This window comes from Athene cunicularia (assembly GCF_003259725.1).
Source record: "Athene cunicularia isolate RWA chromosome 2 unlocalized genomic scaffold, athCun1 chr2_part1, whole genome shotgun sequence".
NCBI classification, from domain to species: Eukaryota; Metazoa; Chordata; class Aves; order Strigiformes; family Strigidae; genus Athene; species Athene cunicularia.
This window is the reverse complement of record NW_020799095.1, coordinates 31,674,178-31,695,010: the sequence shown is the minus strand read 5'-3', so window position 1 is coordinate 31,695,010 and position 20,833 is coordinate 31,674,178. Positions and strand designations below refer to the sequence as shown.

The window sequence follows — 20,833 nt, the reverse complement described above, 5'->3', positions numbered from 1 at the left end:
CCCCCCCCTTTTCCTCCTTATTTGGCAGGTTTACAAACCCATTTTGTTTGAAAAATAATTTCCTGTTTTGATGATGCTTCACAAATATTTACCAGCTATGACATTATATAAAATGAGTAGCTTCAATGAGGTATTCTTATAATATGAACCCATGCTTTTCAGACTGCTAATTATCATATGTGATCATATTTGAGCATTTTGTTTAAGACTATATGTGCCTTATCTTCTTTAGTACCATAGAAGTGTATTATCTTCAATAGACTGGGCCCTTCAAGTAAGAGGATTTTTTATTATTTTCCTTTACTTGCAGGTAGAAACTACTTAGTTAAATTAGGTGGTGCCTCTAGATCTCTCATTTTTCTTGTTAGTTTTCTGTACCCATGCTTAACTTTGGTCAGTATAGTTGGAGCTTAATTACAGATTTTGACTGCAGTGTTACATTCATAGTGTAAAAGCTGCTGATGTGTTTGGTCTGTTACTGTAATAAATTTTCACTGGGTTAATATAGCTATCATTACACTTGCAAATTCACTTATGGCCTTTATATTATGTCTTCCTTTTAAAAAATAAAAAGTGCTCCTCTGAGTACCATGAGATTCCCTTTAATGGAGTAATCCACTTAAGAACCGGGTATCTTTCCAAATTCTCAAATCATTCTCTTCTTCAAAAGATCAACAAGTTCCTTCAAGTAGAGACTTTTTACATTATTATTTATTAAATGAAGCATGAAGCAGTAAGCAAACATACACAAAGAATAAACAAATGCATGTTTATATATATAAACTCTTAATTTATAATACTGGGTTTTTCTCCTAGATATATTTTTCATCTGTTAATTCATCTAATGCTCAAGAGAATTATAAATCCAAAAGGAGAAATATCTTTACATCTTCATTCAATTTATACTTTGAATATGGAAAGCTCAGGCCTCACTGTGCCAATAAGAGGAACAATTAATTTCAATATGCAAAATTTATACAGAAATATTGCTAATTGCTTATCTTCTAATCTTATCAAAATAGTAAGAATGACATCACATGTCCTGCTGGGACATGATTTGAGATGGTACGTTATGTCCTTGTGACATGCTACTACTTCTTGAGTGTTACGAAATAGGTAAAGGAAAAAAATGAAAGGTTATTTCCATAACTTTTTTATTTCACTTAATCTTTAAAACTGATTCAGAACAAAGGCAAAATGTGAAATATTTTGGTGTAGCATGAAGTGAAACTACTGACATTGGCAAATTCTAATATGTCAACAGGGAGTACAGATTGTCTTGTTTCATCCTAAACTGACCAACCTGAAATGTCTGAGCCACATGTTTAGAACATCAGCAGCACTCCCACAAATGCACCATTAGCAGGGACCTTAGTTCAGCAGAGAGGCCACAGCTGGTAAATGTGAAAATTTCTTATCTTTGAACTTTTCTTCAGATGTCTAAGCAATGTCATGAAAGATGTTGAAGAAAGCACAAAATGCTGCTCCAACAATGCTACACAATATTATGTTGATGTTAATTATTTGAAGGTAGAATTTTTATGGAAAGACCAAATGAATTCCAATTAATTGTTTGGCATGTATATTTGGCATGTATGAAAAACTGAGGAAATATATTTTAACAAAGGAAAAAGGAAACAGAACATGTATTCATTAAGGGGATATCAAGCAGGAATTGTTGACTCCTTGTATAAGGGCCATGGACAGTTCACAGCCTGGCAACTGCCAAATCTAGTCCTGATGTCCTCTCTGGTCCTTGGCATGGGCCCTGCAGAGCTTGGCCTTTTGCCTACTACGTACATATTTACACTAAATGCTCTAAAACTGTGCTCTCCCACAATTACTATACAAGAAGGGCTACCAGCTCCCGCAGTAGCTGCTGAAATCCTCTGTTTGCATTTAAAAAACAAAAACAATATTGATTAGAATTTTGTTGTTGTTTAGAGCTAATTGGGCATTGTTATGTCATCTTCAGCCATGGGGGACATTCAAATAACAGAAGTGAAATTTTACATCAGCTGGGAGCTTTAGGATGACAGTGTGATTAAATAGGAGATTATACAGGAAACCAATCTTCTCTTTCCCCTTAACGTGACTTTGGCAAGCTTGATCACAGCACCCAGCTCAAGATTAACAGGTTTCCAAGATGCCAAGCCAATCAACAGCTGGAGAAAGCAGAATTTTTTAAAATAATCCTTACGTTTACAGAAGCCTTGATTCTGGCATTCATGAACCTGGTAAACAGTTGTACCACGTACTTTATTAGGGAAAGCCAAAAAAATGAAACCAAAAATACCCCCCCATAACAAAAAAAACCTGCACATTTGGTCTCACATTTCATTATTTTAGCCTAAATGTTTCCTTTCCTGTTGTTTTGCTAAGAAAATGTAGCATGAGTAGGTATTTTTAGAGACATGGCAGTCTCTTCATGGTGAATCGTCAGAAAAGCTTTGGCAAAATGCAAACTGTTTCCAAAAGGGCGGCTGCAGAGCTCAACCTAGTTAGCACACAGACAGACCCCTCAGAGTCAGAGCTAAACTTTCCCCAAATCTGTGGGATGCTCTGGTGTGTTAATGGTTTACCATTTTTCGCAAAAAACATCCAAGACCCTATTGTACTAGGCACTGTACAGTCACAAAGTGAATGACAGACTGCTTAAAAGATCTTGTAGTATAAAAAAAAAAAAAAAAAAAAAAAAAAAAAAGAATAAGAAAGGGATCAAGGTAGCAATGCAATAGAAAATAAAGCATTTTTAAATATTCAATACCAGCATTATGACTCAGCCCTTGCATAACCATGGTGGGTTGCTGTTTAAGTGAGTTTTCTATATGTATTATGGCAGAGATTAGTTCTGTGAAAGCCTCTGAAGGAGGATAATCTGGTAGCTCTGTATATTCTGACAGAGAGATTCTCACACTTATGAAACAAGAGAAAGTGCTTTTGAGGAAGAGGGCAATGATAGGAATAGAAGGAGGTCTCTAAGCTTATCAAAATACACTTTATCAACAATATAATCATGTAATTGAGAACTTTAAAAACAAAATAAATCCCCCAAACTAAAGAAAAAAATTTTTTTCGAGGCAATTAATTGGATCTAGAGAATGGGATTAAATTATTGATGACTTCGAGCTGTAAAGAAGAATCAGAGAAATGACAGAGCTAAGATGTTGCCGGTGGAACAACTCAGAGATGTGTGTCAAAGAAAGAAAAATGATTGCAAGCTCCATGAACCTGGATCAATCACTTTTGTCTCAGACTGTCGGCACACACATGGGTATTAACACAATTTGGTTGACTCATGGTAAATTTTTAAAACTCTGGTAACTTGATTATGTGTCTAAGCCCTTAGGCAAAGGTAAACCAAGATTATTAGTAACAATAAGCTGAACTGTGGTGGTGCTTACTGAGAAATTAGTGGGTAAAAACTGGAAGGCCTACAGGAAAAATGAAAACATGATTTTTGACTGTATGAATCAACAGCTGATATCACAATGGAAGGGTTTTAAATTGCAGAAAGACATCTCAGAGAAAAAGACTTTTAATATAAAATGCTGTGTGTCGATACAAGAGCACAGAGAGAAAGACAAAGACTGGGTCAGCCACAAAATTACAAGCATTCAATTAAAAAGAGGAAAAATGGAAAACACATCTGGGATGATAACAAGGAAACAGAAAGACAACTAGAAAAGGAAAGATTTTGAAGGAAAGCATGGCAACCATCATCTCAATTTGTCTCAGCTCAGTTAAAAGTGCCAATTTAGATTCTCTGTTCCAGATCTTCAGTATATTTTTATCTGGAATTTTGGTTCAAGTCATTAAGATTTTCTGCATACTTAAAAATAACTTCCCTGAAAATTTAGCATGAAATTCTGTTAGCAATGGAGAATTTTGAAGGAAAAAAAAAAAAAAATCTTTGCATTTTCTCAAATTATCTCTGCATGTACAATCCCTACTTGGTTTTCAAATGTAACATTTTTAATCTATTCCAGATAACAAATGTAAGGTTTGGGGGGTTGTTGGTTTGTTTGCTTGCTTTTTAACTTGTTAAAAAATACTGAGGAGTTAATTATATACAATGAAGTCTTCCCTATTTTAATATTTCAAATGTAACAACTGCTTTAATACATATTTTTGCTTGCTACCCTTCATTTCTATACTGTAAATATAGTATTCATCTGTTTAAATAATCACCTTTTTCCATGTATTCATGAGTTAGCTTGGCAAGCATGTACTCTGAAGAAACTGCTGTCATACAGTAGTCGTCTACAATATTTTTCAACCTCTGCTAAGTTTATTTTCCAGCCCATCATCTACTATTGAAATCTTGATTTTCTAGTCATGATCTTTTATTAACAGCAATCAATTACCGTCATGACATAAAACACTGCAATTTGCTCACTGCTTATATTAGGAGGTTTTCTTATCAACACCTTTGTTAAATTACACACAGTGAAGACTAAGGAATTAATTAATTGAATTTCCTAACCCAAGCTCACTGAAAACTCAAACTTGTTAAACAGCAGTTTGTGACTCAGCCCAGGTATCTCTGGCAGGTGTGATCATCCTTTAAGCATCTGCAGCCTTGCTCTCTCTGATACGGCCAGAAACACTGTGAGCAGCTTTCACACTGCATGCCACCATTTACTTCAGGATAAAAACGCTACATAAAATACACATACCCTCATCAGTGGGCTAAATGTAAGCTCAGTTTCCAAGGGTGTCAGAAGCCACATGAGTCCTTGTGGTTTCAGGTGTTAGTCCTTTGTTCCAGCCTTCATCCTCATGTACACTGCTTTAAAAATATCAGAACTCTTTCTTTATACCCATTACCTACCCTTCCAGTCTAGCATCAACCAAAGCAAACTCCTTGCAGTTTTCCCAAGAAGATAAGGCTCCATACATCAGTGAGATATTACAATTATTCTCATCTGAGTTGAACAATACAACAGTCCGTAATACTTCCACATTGACGCAAAAGTCTCTGGAAAGGCCTTTTTTCCCCCCTCTTGTCTATCACATATCAAAACAATGATCTTAGAAAATTGTCTCTCTCCAGCATATGTTTTCACAGTTTCTGTTCTGAAATGAAAATATACCAGTTAATGTATAGATTGCATGCTATCAACAGTTCACATCCATTGGCTCTTTTAGATTTGACTCTAAAAGAAATCTAACCTAGCACATCCACACAGAGCAGGTGAGGGTATCAAGTTTGCGGTGTGTGATATTCATCCAAGGGCGAGAAGCTAAAGCAAGCCCTGCGTGCCTGATTCTCCCATCCCAATCTGCGTGGCTGGCACTGCCAGTATGGCTCCACCAACAGCCCTTTGAAAGAGGGAGAGCAAATGGCGTTTGTGATTCTGACTATAGGAATCCTTCCTATTGCATTTTTAGAGCACCTCTTTACTAAGGTATCCCCACCTCTTTACTAAGAAACAAGACTAAAGTCCCTATGTCGCTGCCTCTGTTTACCATCTGCAAGCGAATACAAGAATGTGAAGAGCGTATATAACATTTGTTCACAAAAAATTAATTAGTAAAAGGCTGTAGGAAATCATCTGATAGATAGTATATAATCTCTAATAATTAATAAAACTATGTACATTTTCTTACCACTAAAACAGATCTTGTACTATGGAATTATATTAGCACTACTGAGATATGATCACTTAAATAAAGAAGAGAAAGTTAAGAGAGAAGTATATGTATTAAGCAATCTGGAAACAGAAATGTGCCTGCTACTGAAGATAGTGACAATGATTAGATGCTAACCTGAAGGAAAATAAAATATAAAGTAATTGAAATAGAAAAATTAAAGGAAATCCTGAAAGTAGCACATGGTCTTATGATTTTTCATTATTCAGTGTTGGAATATTTTTTGTGTTCTGGAACTTTCAAAGCTTGGCAGAGTACGGAAGCCACTTCCCAGATAGTAAGTGAACTCAGATATTTAAAATTATTGCCATCTAGAAAATAGAAAAATCTAGATATAAAAGAAACATCAGAAACAGACTTCTTTCTGATTCAGAATAGACTTTGTCTGGGTCAGGAGAGCACATTACAACATACCACTCTCTGAGCTGTTTCCTCCTCTAGAGGAAGCACCAAATTTTGGACCACTGCTTGTTCTTTTATCTATTGCTGCAGTACTCAATATCAACACAAATTACGTGTTTGATTTGCTGATAAATCCAAAATCTTAAAAAATAATGCCTCTCTTGCGTCACACCTATGACGACTTACTACATCTTGTTCTCAGGACCATAAGGCAGAAAGGGGGGTCAGGAGGTCTCTAGGACAACATCCTTTTCAAACTGTGAGACCAGACCAGCTTGTTCAGGACTTCATCCAGTTTGGCCTTGAAAACCTGCAAGGACAGAGACTGCACAACCTCTCTAGGAAAACCCATCCCATTGACAGACTACCTTCACAGTGAAGGTGTTTTTTCGTATATCCAGTCTGAACCTCTCTTCTTTCAGTTTCATGTGTTTGTCTCTTGCCCTTCCACCATGCACCTCTGAAGACCCTGGCTCCATGCTTTCAATAACCTTATTGTAGAGCCTCTGGGAGGCTTTGGTTCCCACCCCCAAAGCCATTTCGTCTCCAGGCTGAACAAGACCCAGTCCCTCAGCCTGTCCCCACAGGCCAAGTGATCCAGCCCCAAGCATCCTGGGGACCTTTCACTAAACCATCTCTGATTTATCCATGTCTTTCTTCTGTTGGGACACCAAAACTGGTCACAGTAAAGCAGCTATGTTCTAACGAGTGCTGTGCAGAGATTGGTAATCACCTTCCTGGATATAGTGCCTGTGCTCCTGTTCATGCAGGACTCAGAAGTTCAGAATTTCAAAACATTCTGCAACTTTGGAAATATAATAGAATTCTTGTCTAAAAAGAGCTAAAATACACCTTGGGCAAACCTGTATTTATTGTGCTATAAAACAGTCAACTCATTCAAAAATTTTAAGAGAAGCAATGCCTCACACTGCAGGAAAGCAAATTTATTAATATGCTACCGGGATGAATCAACTTTGTAAAATCCCTCAGATAAAGAGATTGCTTCCAACATATCCCAAGCAAGTTTCTGGTCACAAGAGAGCCTCCAGCACCTGCAGTGATGAAAGACACCAGAATGGAAACTCCAGTTCTGCAAGCCTTGAGGTCTCAAACATGTTGTGCTAACTCTCACCAAAGAAAGAAAAACAAACAAAAAACAAACCCATGTCGTCCCTGACAACTTATTTTCTTCAGGAACTGCACTGGCTAAAGCCTGCTTTTTCCTCTCTGCTCCATTGTTTGGAAATGGAATTGATTCTCTCCTTAAAATCATGCAGTTATGCTCAATTAAAAGTTGTATTTCCTCCAGTTTACAAGGCAATCAATTTCTGCTTAACGAACTATCACCCAAACTTATCAACTGTACCATTTCTGCTATCACCACTGGACTGCTGCTGAGGGGACAGCAGTATTACAAAGATGTCACTGAGATTGCTGCTCTGCTATACTAATTAGTAATGCAATTATTGTTTGTATGAGAATCCTAAAAAGACTGAACAAGGAGCCAGCAGAAAGCAGGTAGGTGGTTGATGGGCATCATTCATACCCCACAGAAGAAAAGCACCTATGACAAAGCAGCAAAGGACAAGGCTTCAAGAGGAGAAATGTATGAGAAAGATTTCAAGAAAATGAGAGATGGATGTCAGGCCAACAGGCATTTTACTAGTTCTTGCCATTCCCCAGTCCAGCAGCAAAGATCACAAAATGTGAATCATTACAAAGGCAGAAAGGTATCTTTTCTAGGATTAAAAATGTCATATAAAAATATTGTCAAACAAAAAAAATATACCTTGATGTTATTTGTGTTTATATGCCTGGCACTACAAGAAAAGTTATTAAGCTAATATCTGCCTTATTTAAAAAACAATATACATTTCAAAAATATCTAACCACTTCCATCTCTGTGTTGTATGCAGTCTTCCATTACAGCCAATAAATATCCAGTGGTTTTAGGCTTTCAAACTAAAGTATATGAGCAGAAAGCTAATTCTACAACTACTTTTCTACTTACACTTATTTACCAGTCTCTTTGTGTTCACCTTCCTCTAAATGAAGTCAGTCCCCAAAGTATTCAATGACAGATAAGAATTACAAAATGCCAGAGAAACCCAAGCTGCATCATCTTTTCCAGGTCCACGTCTATTGCCCACTCAGTAGTCATGTAGATTGCATATGTGCTGCTATACCACAATTCAAATACGTTTGTATTTAAACCCTCTCAAAGATTCTTAGTTCATCTCCACTTGGGAAAGAAAGGAGTTTAGTATCTTAATTATTACTTTTTGTTATTTTACATTTATCCTTAACCAATTTCAATTAGGCTGAAACACTTATTACAAAGTACTGTAAACTTTAATTTAAGGAAACCAAAACTTCGCTTTAGATTTGCAGTGTTCTCCTTCCATCACTCCTTCTGCAATAATTATTCGATCTATAATCAGCAGGAATTTGTACACTTAGTGTCTCCCTTTTATGTTCAAAGTTTTTGAGTTTACAAAGGGTAAGCCTAAAAGGATGGTTTATTGTTTCTTTCTTCATGCAGAAGAAAAGGAACTGTTTGTTGCTGAAATTGGCACAGTAACACAAATGTGTTCTTTTATAAACCCTTGTTTTGTTAGTTGTGTGCAGGCATGGATCTTATGATCTGAAAAGGCATCAGTATTTTTAAGCCCTGTTCATTTTCAAAATCATCACAGCCTATGATTTCAATAGCAGTTCCTTCTTGTTTCCTCTTTGATTATGCTAAAATAGATCTTATTTAAATTGAATAGCATTTCATTCACGTCATAAAATCTACCGGAGAAGTACAGAGACAACACTGTCAATTGTCACAAGGCAAGCTGATCCACAAAACATGTTGTGTAACTGGCAGGACTAATCTCTCCCACCACACTTACAGACACAGATGTCCAGGTTTATTTAAAATAGCCCTAAGCAAAACAGAACAACTTGTGGTGTTTGGGGTTTTTTTGAAATGTATTCATTTCATTGGGAGGCATTTGATTACAGAAAGATCTCAAATTTTATTCCTGTGATAACAAGGCAACAGAGAGAAAATGGTATCAGTTGCATTGTATTTTCTCCCCCAACAGACAGAGGACAGTCCCATCCAAACCATTTTTCAGCTGTTGCTCTTGCCCTCAAATTCCACCAAACCTTTGGATCCAAACTGATCAGAACATTATTTTGTACTTACAAGCTACAGTCAAACCGAATTATTCATTCTTCAGCAATGGGAACTGAATCGTGGGCAACTGCTGCACAAGATGAAGACTAATTGTTTTGACTTTTAAAACACTGGAACTTCTACTTTGGTGCCAGTAAGATTTCTGTATAGTCTGTATTCTCTGATAGAACCACAGAAAAAAATAGGTTGGGGAGGGAATATCTGGAGGGCAGGACTTCTAGCCCAACCTCCTGCCCAATGCAGTGCCAGATTCAAAAACAGATTAGCTCGCTCACAGCCTTGTCTACTTTTGAAAATCCCCATGGATGAAAATTTTGCAACTTTATAAAATTTTACTTGTTAATCTCCTACACCAGAAAAAAAGGAAAATCAAAGAGTAATCTAACATCTTAAGATAAACTAAGAAGTTATATGACATTTAGCCTCAAAAAATTAGCCTGCTGAGCTGCTTCTACAAGCTTCTACAAATACAACTGTGTCAAGTTCAGCACAAAGCCAATTTTAGTAAAGCCCATTTCTGCACATGAAAAAACCTTAATTACTTCCAGTGAAGAAAAAAATTAAGTTTCTCATTTGCTTTCAGGCAAATGCACTTTATAAAAATACATGCAGAGACCTTTTTCCTATCACATTTAGTTGTTCCTCAAAGGAATAGCTCTGCAATACAATTATATTCTTATATTATAATACTCTAATAATAGTTATGCATGTATCAGCCTTGCTCCTATAAACCAGCCTGCTATTGTTCCCTCTGCTTAAAATTTCTGTAATGGTTTACCTGCCCTTAGACTTAAGACCTCAGCTGAGTAGGGTGCACTCTCAGTTCGGATTTCTGCACCATTGCTTTGACTGTACCAATAAACAAACAGTTTGATTTAAAGAATTTCTTTTTATTAAGAAAACTTGTCAAGATATTTGGAACACAGAAACTGCCTTAAAAAAAGGCAAAAACGTATTAAAACCAACACTTATTAACTCCATTTGACTTGCTTGTAAGATCTAATAGAACCCTAAAACTGTATTGTACATCATAAAATATAGTATGTTATTCTAGCATTTTAAATCCCAAAAAGTCCTATGCACTGCTAAATGAAAACATATAGATTCACGTTGTGTTAAATGACAACGTACAATGAAACATGCACAGGAGAATTTCTCAAAGGTTTCATTATTTCTTTTCTCAGAGAAAACCTTTTAAAAGTGACGGTTCCTATAGTCCTGTGGTTACAGCAATCATAACACCCAAGTTTTGCTAAATCTTCTCCCTGCAGAAATCTTAGACATTAATCTGGTCAGAGACAGTTAAAATAAACAAGCCTGTCATGGATATCATTACCTGTTTCTATGTAAATAAATTATTTGCTGAAAAAAGAATTAATGACTCCTGTGGAAGATGAATTAATTATCCCCAGCATTTTGTAATTCTTATTCATCAGCTAAAGTTGTTATCTGGAAAGTAACATGTCGTATAAGTAAACAAACACCACTTCATTGTGTCAGTCCAGTTGCCCAGAGCTTGTTTATAATTTAGAGGAGACATGTCTTCATGAAGACTTCAGTAAAAAGGTAGATGGATTTTTTTTTTTCTGTGATAAACTTCCTGATAGCCAATATTGAATAAAAATAAATAATAGGTTTAGTCTGATCAGCTGTTTCTGAACTTGTTCCTCAGACCTACTTACTGTAACCAACTGCAAAACAAAAATGTATTCCCAAACAGACATAAACACACAACTGTAAAATAAGAGAAGAAAAAAAAATCAAATTGTGCATGGAAGAGATTATCAAAAAAGTTTCAGATCAGATAATATGAAACACGATTTTTAGCCCTTGGTTTCCCTGTGTGGAGGGTTTCTATCCAAACATCACTGGACTATAATTAACTCCTGCCTGCGAGGAGTGCTTAATTGAGTTGTCATAACTACTGTAGTGCTGATGAAAGGTCAAGAGAGCAGTGAGCTATCTAGACTGCCAGCTACCATCCCATATACCATTGATGGAAGAAAAGTAGGTGCACTACCCAGGATAAAGCATCTAAAACAGGCAGCCTGCCGCACCAGGCAGGCAGGCATGTATGGCAGACAGTGTGAGCATGTCTTTTTGACTCTAGCTTTCTATGTGCTGCAGGAGAGTCACAATTTCAATTTTTCACAATAAAACATCTTACATGTGTACCCCTCCTGCTAACTTACATCCATCCATCCACAGACTAAACAACATAGACATCAAAATGCATGTCACAAATACTTAACTGGAAAACAGATTTTAAAATAACTCTATTGTTAGAGGCACTACATTGGGGCCCCTGCAAGATCTGGAATTTTCTTTTTTCTTGCACAGCATATTCAAGTCCCATTTCTTTAACTAGACACATTCAAGCTACCTTGTTCTAAATAACTACAACTATTCTGTGTAGGGCTCCACCCCAAGAGTTTTAAATTGATGACTTCAAACAGGCATGCCATTAGTGTCTTTTATCCACAAGACCTCTTTAGCTACATCGGTCTCCTGACATCTAATCAAATAAGAAGTCTTAAAATATGTGGTGTAACAGGGAGAATGTTGTAAATAATTCTCAAAAGCCTGGAGACAAACACACACATCCACACATGTGTGCAAAGGGATCAAATATAATTAAGTATGTTGCAGCTACATAAATCAGAGAAGCACATTAAATTAGCTTGTTAGTTCTGTGATGCCATAGCTAGATTACTGCCCCTACTGTTAAAATTTGTTATGGCTACATTAGGCTCCATCCAAATTCCTCACCGAAAAATAGCCATATTTTCTGTATCAAGACCTGTAGAGTGGATGGCAATATATAAAAGAAAAACTCAAGTATTCCTGATCATGAAATTATTTTTTTAAAAGTTCATGCTGGTTCACTTCAAACTGTGTAGCACAAGAGGTTGATCAGTGATCTGCCAGGAAGTAGGCAGTATTATCATATTTATTTCCTTCAGACAAAAAAAAGCTGAAACCGAGACCAAGCAATTTTAAAATTTCAACAGGACTTGGTGCTGTCGATACAATTACAAGACAGCTATTCTCAGAACCAGAGTGAGATTTCCTTCCCTCCTTCCCACTGCTGTCTCACAAATGGAAAAGTAGCCAAGAGGTACAAAGCTACCTCAAGCAGTTTGGTGGAGGGCATGTGGAGCCTCCACTCCCTTTGCTTTCTTCCACCAGCACTTACTACGAGCTGGAAGATGAAGGTTAGGAAGCAAAGGAGAGAGCTACAATAAAAACTCACAAAGAAAACAGCATTGGTGAGGCCACACCTGGAGTGCTGTGTCCAGTTCCAGGCTCCTTATCAGAAGAGAGACATGGATATACTGGAGAGAGTTCAGTGAAAGGCCACAGGGATGATGAAAGGACTGGAGCATATTTCACTGAGGAAAGGCTGAGAGAGCTGGGGCTGTTCAGACTGGAAAAGGCTCAGGGTGGAATCTTTTAACGTATATATCTGAAGGGAGCATACAAAGAGGATGGAGTCAGGCTCATCTCAGGGCTGCCCAGTGACAGGACCAGAGGCAATGGGCACTGAAATACAGGAGGTTCTCTCTGTACATCAGGAAACACTTTCTCATCGTGAGGGTGACTGAGCACCGGCACAGGTTGCTCATGAAAGCTGTGGGGTCTCTATCCTTGCAGATAGTCAGTTACAGTCCAGGGTAACTGGCTCTTGGTGGCCCTGCCTCAGTGGGAGGGTTGGACCAGATGACCTCCAGAGATGTCTTCCAACCTCAAATATTCTGTGATTCTGTGAAAAGTGTTCACAAGGCTGATCACCCATGCCATCTGTTCATGCCATTTGTAAATACTTTGGGTTTCTTATACTGTCTTCACATTTGTGAGGTGAACTGCACTGGTCCTGCCAACCCAGGCCAATTTCCACACTCCACATCTCTTCCATGCTAGTTCATAAACAGAAGTAAACTTCCCCCTTGCTATTTCATCACCTGGATCTGATCAGCATGGCTGGTTTCTAAATGCCAGAAACGGTTTGACCCTTGCTCACTTCACAGGGCTCCCTCCCATACATGCCCTCAGGCACAAACCTGCTTCTCAGACATGGTGCGCTAACAGTGATCCTCTTCCACAGTAAGAAGTATGCTCATTCCCTTCCTCCATTGCCTTCAGGCACCACTTGGCTCTAAACCAGTAGGAAAGGATCCAGGTTAATTGCAGCTGTTGCTTTGCCTCATATTTTCTGTCAGAAATATCTATTTTTGTAAGTTAACTCCTGAGCAGGGAACCCTGTCTTTACTCTCCGAGAGTACCACATACCCCAGGACACTATGCTGTGCTCTATGTGATGAGGGACAGCTGATCTAATGTTCATAGACTCACGCATGTAACAGGACTTACAGATCAGTGCCTCCACCTATAGCCTCCACAGAGCTCCCCACCTTTTTTTTTTTGCCTGTTTATGTGTTGGATCGTGGGAAGAGAGGTAGGGGGAAGGCCAGACACAGTATTAATCCCTTCAATATTACGGACAACAATCAAAAAGGCTCCATCCTTTGTCAGTGAAAATCAAATTAAACAACTGAGACAAGGAAAAGAAAGCTATATAAAGGTGAAACAGTAATACAATTATTTTTAAAATCTACTTCATATACACAACAGGAGGTTAAACAATGTTTTTTCTTTGAGGAAATAAATATGGTCACTACAATTGTACAAATCACTAACGAAATCACACTGGGTGTCTTGGGAGTATCGCCGGAATGACCAGTACCCCCTCTCTGCATGGGTGTATGAAGGTTTTCCTCTCTAGTGTTTCCCTATTGTAAACTGAAAACTGTTTCAGGAGCCATTCTGCTACACGATTGAAGCCAGCGACTCTCCCAGGCTTCCCTTGGGGGAATCCCAAAACTCATATGCAGTGCTTAAAACACAGCTGAGACGTCTCAGAGGCAGTCATGGGGAATGATGCCATACAAAATGGCCCTCATTTTTCCAATTTAGGAAAAAAAAACTGTATTACTTCTGCACTTTGGCTGCTGCAGAGGATCCACAGGCACAGGCTTGCTAAGGGTGACTGTGTTACAAACCTACATCCAGGTCTGGATGTGGAGCACATTTGTCTTTTACACAGAGACTTTCTCGCTGAACACCCAGTTTTAAGGCATGAATAACTCCAGTCCTAGCACATACATACAACATTTGCAGTTGAAAATCAGTCAAATACTAGCATTTTTTAATATGTAAAACAGGTATTTTTAAAGCAGCTTATGAGCTTTAGAAAGTAAAAGAACTACTGTTACCAGAAACAAACCAAGTATCACCTAAAATTTAGATGCAAATATCGAATGTGAAGTGATCTGTCCAAGGGCAGTGTGGTGGGTTGACCCTGGCTTGATGCCAGGTGCCCACTAAAGCCACCCTAACACTCCCCTCCTCTTTAGCTTGACAGGGGAGAGAAAACGTAACAAAAGGCTTGTGAGTTAAGATAAGTACAGGGAGATCACTCACCAATTACTGTCACAGGCAAAACAGTATCGACTTGTGGAAATAAGTCTGATTTATTACAAATCAAACCAGGGTAGGGTAATGAAAATTAAAATCAGATCTTAAAAACACCTTCTTCCCACCCCACCCTTCTTCCTGGGCTCAACTTTATTCCCAATTTTCCCTACCTCCTGCACCTCAGTGGTACAGAGGGACAGGGAATGGGGGTTGTAGTCAGTTCACCACAGGTTGTTTCTGTTGCTAATCCCTCCTCAAGGGGAGGATTTATCACACTCTTCCCCTACTCCAGTGTGGGGTCCCTCCATGGGAGACAGTCCTCTATAAACTCCTCCAACACGAGTCCTTCCCACAGGCTGCAGTCCTTCATGAACTGCCCCAGCGTGGGTCCCTTTCATGGGTACAGTCCTTCATGAACAGACTGCTCCAGTGTGGGTCCCCCACGGGGTCACAAGTGCTGCCAGCAAACCTGCTCCAGTGTGGGCTCCTGTCACTCTATGGGTCCACTGGTTCTGCCAGGAGTTTGCACTAGCCTGAGCTTCCCACAGGGTCACAGTCTCCTTCAGGAACATCCACCTGCTCCAGCGTAGGGTCCTGCACAGGCTGGAGGTGGATCTCTGCTCCACTGTGGACATCCCACGTGCTGCAGGGCCCAGCCTGCCTCACCATGGGCTGCACCACGGGCTGCAGGGGAATCTCTCCTCTGGCACCTGGAGCACCTCCTCCTCCTTCTTCTTCTTGGTGTCTGCAGAGTTGGTTCTCTCACATATTCTCACTCCTCTCTCTGGCTGCGATTGCTCTCCCCCATTGTTTTTTTTTTCCCCTTTCCTTATAAATATGTTATCCCAGATGCAGTATCACCATCACTGATGGGCTCAGCCTTGGCCAGCGCTGGGTCCATCCTGGAACCATCTGACATTGGCTCCATTGGACACAGGGGAAGCTTCTAGCAGCTTCTCACAGCAGCCACCCCTGTAGCCCCTCCCACTACCAAAATCTTGCCGTGCAAGCCCAATACAGATAAACTCCTGGCTCTGAAGTAAATCTCAGAGGCTCAATTTAGTTTTCTTACCTTTCAGGTTTGTACTTTAAACACTCACCATGTGCCATACATCTTGCTCATCTGAAAATAGCATTACATATTGTTGTCTTATGTTGAACTGAGGTGAGCATGGAAAAGTCATTACAAAATCTTAGGATTAAATTTTTACAGCGGTTCTGACATAGGTAATTTGCAGATATGTGCTTGCAGTAAGAAACTTGCAATTCAAATTTGAGGTTCCAAAAGAAGCAACCCTGAGTTATGATTTTTAGACATGCTCCTATGTTAATTCAGAGTATGATAAAAAATACTGTTGCTTCACTCTTTCCAATCCTAAACACTACCCTTATCTTTTCTCCCATTACTCAGTTTCCGAAATAAGGTAAGTAGCAATGACTCAGAGTAAACACAGAAAACACATCAAAGTGTTCTCCCTGCTGATTTCTAGGACTTACAGTAGCATATTTCTAAAATAGGTGGGATTTTCCTTTCACACAGCAAAATTAGCCCTATCAGCAGTACGCCTGCTGCACACAGAATCAGGGTTTGTCAGATTCACAGGTAGCACTTAAAAAGTAACTCTTCTACAACCTGATTGTCATTTGACTGCTTCAAGATCTTCCACTCCTTTAGAAATTTAGCAGACAGATTTTCATACTTTTTAGAAGATAATGTTACCCTGCAGGAGCCATAACTAGCATCTGTCAACATCATACTTAATATTCCATAAGAAGTACTCCATCTTGCAAGAGGACACAGGCAAACTCAAGGGAAGTGAAGGTTCAATTTAAATAGACAACTTAAAAACTTTTGCCTGGAGAACACAAGTGACAAATGCTGGATTTCCAAGGCAACCAAAACAGTTGCTCTGGATAGACATCACAACCAATTCAGTGGATTTATAAAAGAGGTTTTCCATTCTTTGTAAGGATATTTTCAAAGAGACAAGTCTTGAAGAGCAAAAGAGCTGAGTTTTGAGTTTCTTAAGAAAGTTAAAATCAGCTACTTGATCACAAAAGTTTGAAAGTTGCATGCAACAGTGAATGAAATTCAATGATTTTCCTTAAATAACCAACCATCAAAGCTCCTCCCTGCCTCTGAATTACTCTGCTATAAAATAGCTTTCCATTGATTACGTTGTTCTCAGAAGAAATTCTAATTAATCCTACACTACTATCACAGTGTCTGATCATCTACTACTAAAGAGCCCAAAGTTTCTACCAGGAAAGACTGCTGGGAGGGAGGAGAGATAAAAGACCAATGTGTCCCATGCCCGATTAGAGACAAGTTGATGCTGTCAGCCCTGGACCACATACATACACCCGAGTTACCCTGGAAATTCTGTGGTGGGACATGGCTGGATATGCCCAGTGGCCACAGCCCAGGCAAAGCCCACCTGAGGGAGCAAGAGCAGAGGCTCTGCAGCTATGAGAAAACGAGAAACTCTGCTGGGGTAAGAGTAGCCTGGGGGCACAGCAGAGACAGCCAAGCCTCCCAAACCTGCAAGCACTATGCTAGATACCCATCACCCCTTATGCAGCAACTCAAAAAATTGTTGGGAGTAAATTTTACATGCTTTTGCTTTGGGAGATTAATGCAGAGTACACTAGCACATAGCTGTGAAAATGAGCTCCCACTTTCTGCTTTATTGTTGAACCATTCCAATTCTATTATCAGGGGTTTATTTTGCAGCAAACAGGAAAATCCCTATACAAACAAATTATACCCACAAATGAGACTGCTTGGCCTGTAGTATTTTATAGTTTCCTGTATTTATGAAACTAAATTGCTTACTATAGTCAAACACCTCTACATTTCCAGGTATATGGTATAAAAAAATGCCTCAAAAGATCACAAAAGCTACTATATGTTTATTCCACCAGTTCTTAAGAGGTTAATAAGCATGTGCCTCAAGTGCTAAAATGCAATGTTAAAGATACTCAATATCCCAAGTCAGTACATTTAAGCAAAAAATCGTTCAAAAAGGACCACAGCTACATGATTTTATAAATTATTTAAAAACCGTAGCAATTGACACCTTTTTTCTTTTTTTTTTTTTTTTTTTTTTTTTTTTTTTTTTTAAATATGAAGTGGTCATAAAGCCCAGCATTGTCTATTGATAACTGATCCTTAAGCAATATCATCTTTGTTTAGCTAGGGTTTGCAGGAGATGGTATACAAATTTATTATCAGTGCTGTCAGATATCTAGACTTACTATGCACTCAGAGTAAGCTGATAACCCAAGCTTGTTTATGCACAGGAACAAAAAGAAAGCAAAAGAAGACACCACATGCAAAAGCTGGTTGTACCAGTCTGTGTAGCTTTGCTATGAAATTTAACTGAGCTAAGAGTTTTGCTTCAGACACTCACATTTCTGCAAATGCCTGTACATGCTCGTGTGGACATAAAGGTCTGCGTATGAAATACGCAACACAATGACCACAGAAAGTTCTACTTCTCTATTACACTGTTTAAGGGTTGGGTTTTTAAGGAGGGTTTTATTGAAGTACTCCAAGAGATGTTTCATTTTATCAGTAACCTCCTTTCTAGTATAAATACGAAATTATATATATGCATAGCTAGAATGCCTCAAACTAATTTAGTATCGTTTGAAATTAATAGTGAACTTAAAACTAAACCCTGAGATTCTTCACTGTCACTCTTTTCACTCACTTTGTCCTTCAGTGACTCACAAGTAATTGTTTGTGTGGGAAGATAAAACAAATGCCTTTTCCAAAGCACAAAGCATATGGCTTCATGGACTAGAGATCTATACAGACAGAAGTTTTACATTGATTCTTAGCTTTTACTGAACAATAAAACTGTTCTTCAAGCTTTATGTAGGCCATCTATTCTATTTTACTTATCAGTGAGTAAAGCAAACATCTTGGTAAGTCTGGCTGCCAAAATAACACCAAAAAAGTACATCTATATTTTCCCCTGAATTATCTTGCTTTAAAGAAAAACTAAGAAGAAAAACCCCAAATTATATTTTGGTTTGGACTTAACAAAACATTTTGTTTGAACATATTATTATAGTTCAGTTTCAGGGACCTCTAGAGATACCAGAGGGGGGAAAAAAAAAACAACCAACATCAAGAAAAGGAAAAAACCCAAACCCACACAATTCATAATGGACTTCTCACTTTTTCTCTTGATGCTATTCCACTTTGCTTAACTATATAGTAGAAAAGGGACTGGAATGAGACATCCTACCTGCCTGGGAAAGGTGTATTAAGCATGAAACTATATTCTAAGACAAAGAATACTTCAGTACTTTTTAAGAGTTGAAACACCATCAGGAAAAGAGATTGAGAAATACACTGGAGTCCAAAATCCTAACACCATTCTTCAGTCATCCAGGTTATTTTCAAGGTACTTTAAAATTTCAGACCCAAAGCTTCACTCTCTGTATAAAGCAGTAAGTAACTAGACAGGGTACAATGGAATGTAGTGACTGGGCAAAAATCTATTAAGAAAGATTTTCAGCCCTTTACAAATATCTACAAAGATGTAATGGATTAAAAAAACAACCAGTCCATTAAAAGTTTTAAAGTTGGAAGCTTTCTTTAGGTTGTCAATTTTTACAAGCAATCAATCCATAGCATAATTACTGCAATGCTAGGTTGTTTACTGCTTTGGAGAAAATAAGTTCTTTTCAGTTGCCATGGTTGGTTTGTGAAAGTTTGCACCAGTTGCAAACACGAATGAGTTCAATGTGCAGGCAGCTGCGTTTAAATTATTTTCCTCAACAATTTCTACGAATCCTGCATCTCAAAAACAGAGCTGGTTGGATTTAAAGAAAGAAAAAAAAAAAAAAAGGAAAAAATCCAAAATAACTAAATTAATTCCTTGAAATATGTTGTAGAACTCAGACTGCCATAAAAGGCGCTTTCATACTTCAAAGACCAACTTCAATAATCAAAACAAAACATTTGCTATTGCCAGTTATATGCAAAGAATGTGTCACTTTTTAACATATGAAATTTATTTTGGTGTGCTATAGTAAAGTTCATACACATTTTTCGGTCTTATTATATTTCCCCAAAGCTCCTCAGGTCTTGACTCGGTCACGAGTGGTGTGTGGGTGGAAGAAACCATCCCTTTTCCTTGCAACGTAGCACTTGAGCCTCAGGCTGCAAAACTGCAAACTTTTATGTCAGATCCCAAAGCCATTCAACAGGGTTGAGATATTAGTGGTTTTCTTCTTGTCTTCTCTGACATCATCAACTTATTTCAAATGTCGTTTTACACAAACACCGAAGTGTCTGATCTTAACATGGGTGTGTTTGGGATTTTTTTTTTTTTTAAGATAGATCTTTGGATGGGCATTACATTGCACTACAATGACATATTTTGAACTGTACAAAAGAAATGGTTTGGCAGTTCTGTAATCTCCTTGTACTCTATCGACATTACAAAGTACGAGACAAGTTCTGAATTATTTGTAAGTACGGTTTTGCTTAACCCAAAGTCTGAACTGAGTACTTGAGTATTTTCAGTATCACCACAATGTGATAAACATGTCAAGGAAAGTAAATCCAATTTTATCTAGCAAATAGTATCTCACTGCTTCAAGAACTTGCAGAAAACCCGTAATTTTTCAAAAGCAATCAAGTTGGTGAGTGCTAACGCTCAACTACAGCAAGAACAGCACTGACAGAAATTCAAAGCTGCCCAATAAACTCTGAGAGACGGGAGATATTAGAAGTAAATAATATTGGGGAAAAAAAAAAATCCTTAGTTTAAATCTTACCACTTCGTAATCCTCACTGCCAAAAAGGTACATAGCTACACCTCCACAGCCTGACACTAGACGACCAGTGCGCCCCAAACGCCTAAAGTAAGATCTTCAACTGCATCCTCAACTTCTGTGCTTCACCCAGGCAGGATCCACCGCGGCGACCCGCTTCCCACGCTCCAGCCGCTCCGTAACGATCGCTCTTGGGCACGGAAACAAAACCTCCTGCTTGCAAGCGGCCGAGGAACCGACGCTCTGAAAAAGGGCTCCCAAGACGAAACTCCCCGGGCGGAGAGAAGCGGCGGCGGCAGCCGATAAAGCTGTCTCTTA

At 38.5% G+C, this 20,833-nt stretch overlaps 1 protein-coding gene across 6 annotated transcripts in view; it reads right to left on the bottom strand.

The window, feature by feature from the left end:
- The window catches only part of CACNB2 (calcium voltage-gated channel auxiliary subunit beta 2), a 168,471-nt gene that overhangs the window by 95,511 nt on the left and 52,127 nt on the right, over positions 1-20,833 (bottom strand). Inside the window, exon 1 of one of the 6 annotated variants that reach the window (XM_026842330.1) lies at positions 20,519-20,772. The exons of the other annotated variants lie outside the window; for them this stretch is intronic. Within the exon in view, the coding sequence (XP_026698131.1) occupies positions 20,519-20,551 (33 nt within the window). The 5' untranslated portion in view covers positions 20,552-20,772. Of the gene's footprint in view, positions 1-20,518; positions 20,773-20,833 lie in introns of those variants that run through there. 6 annotated transcript variants of the gene reach the window in all.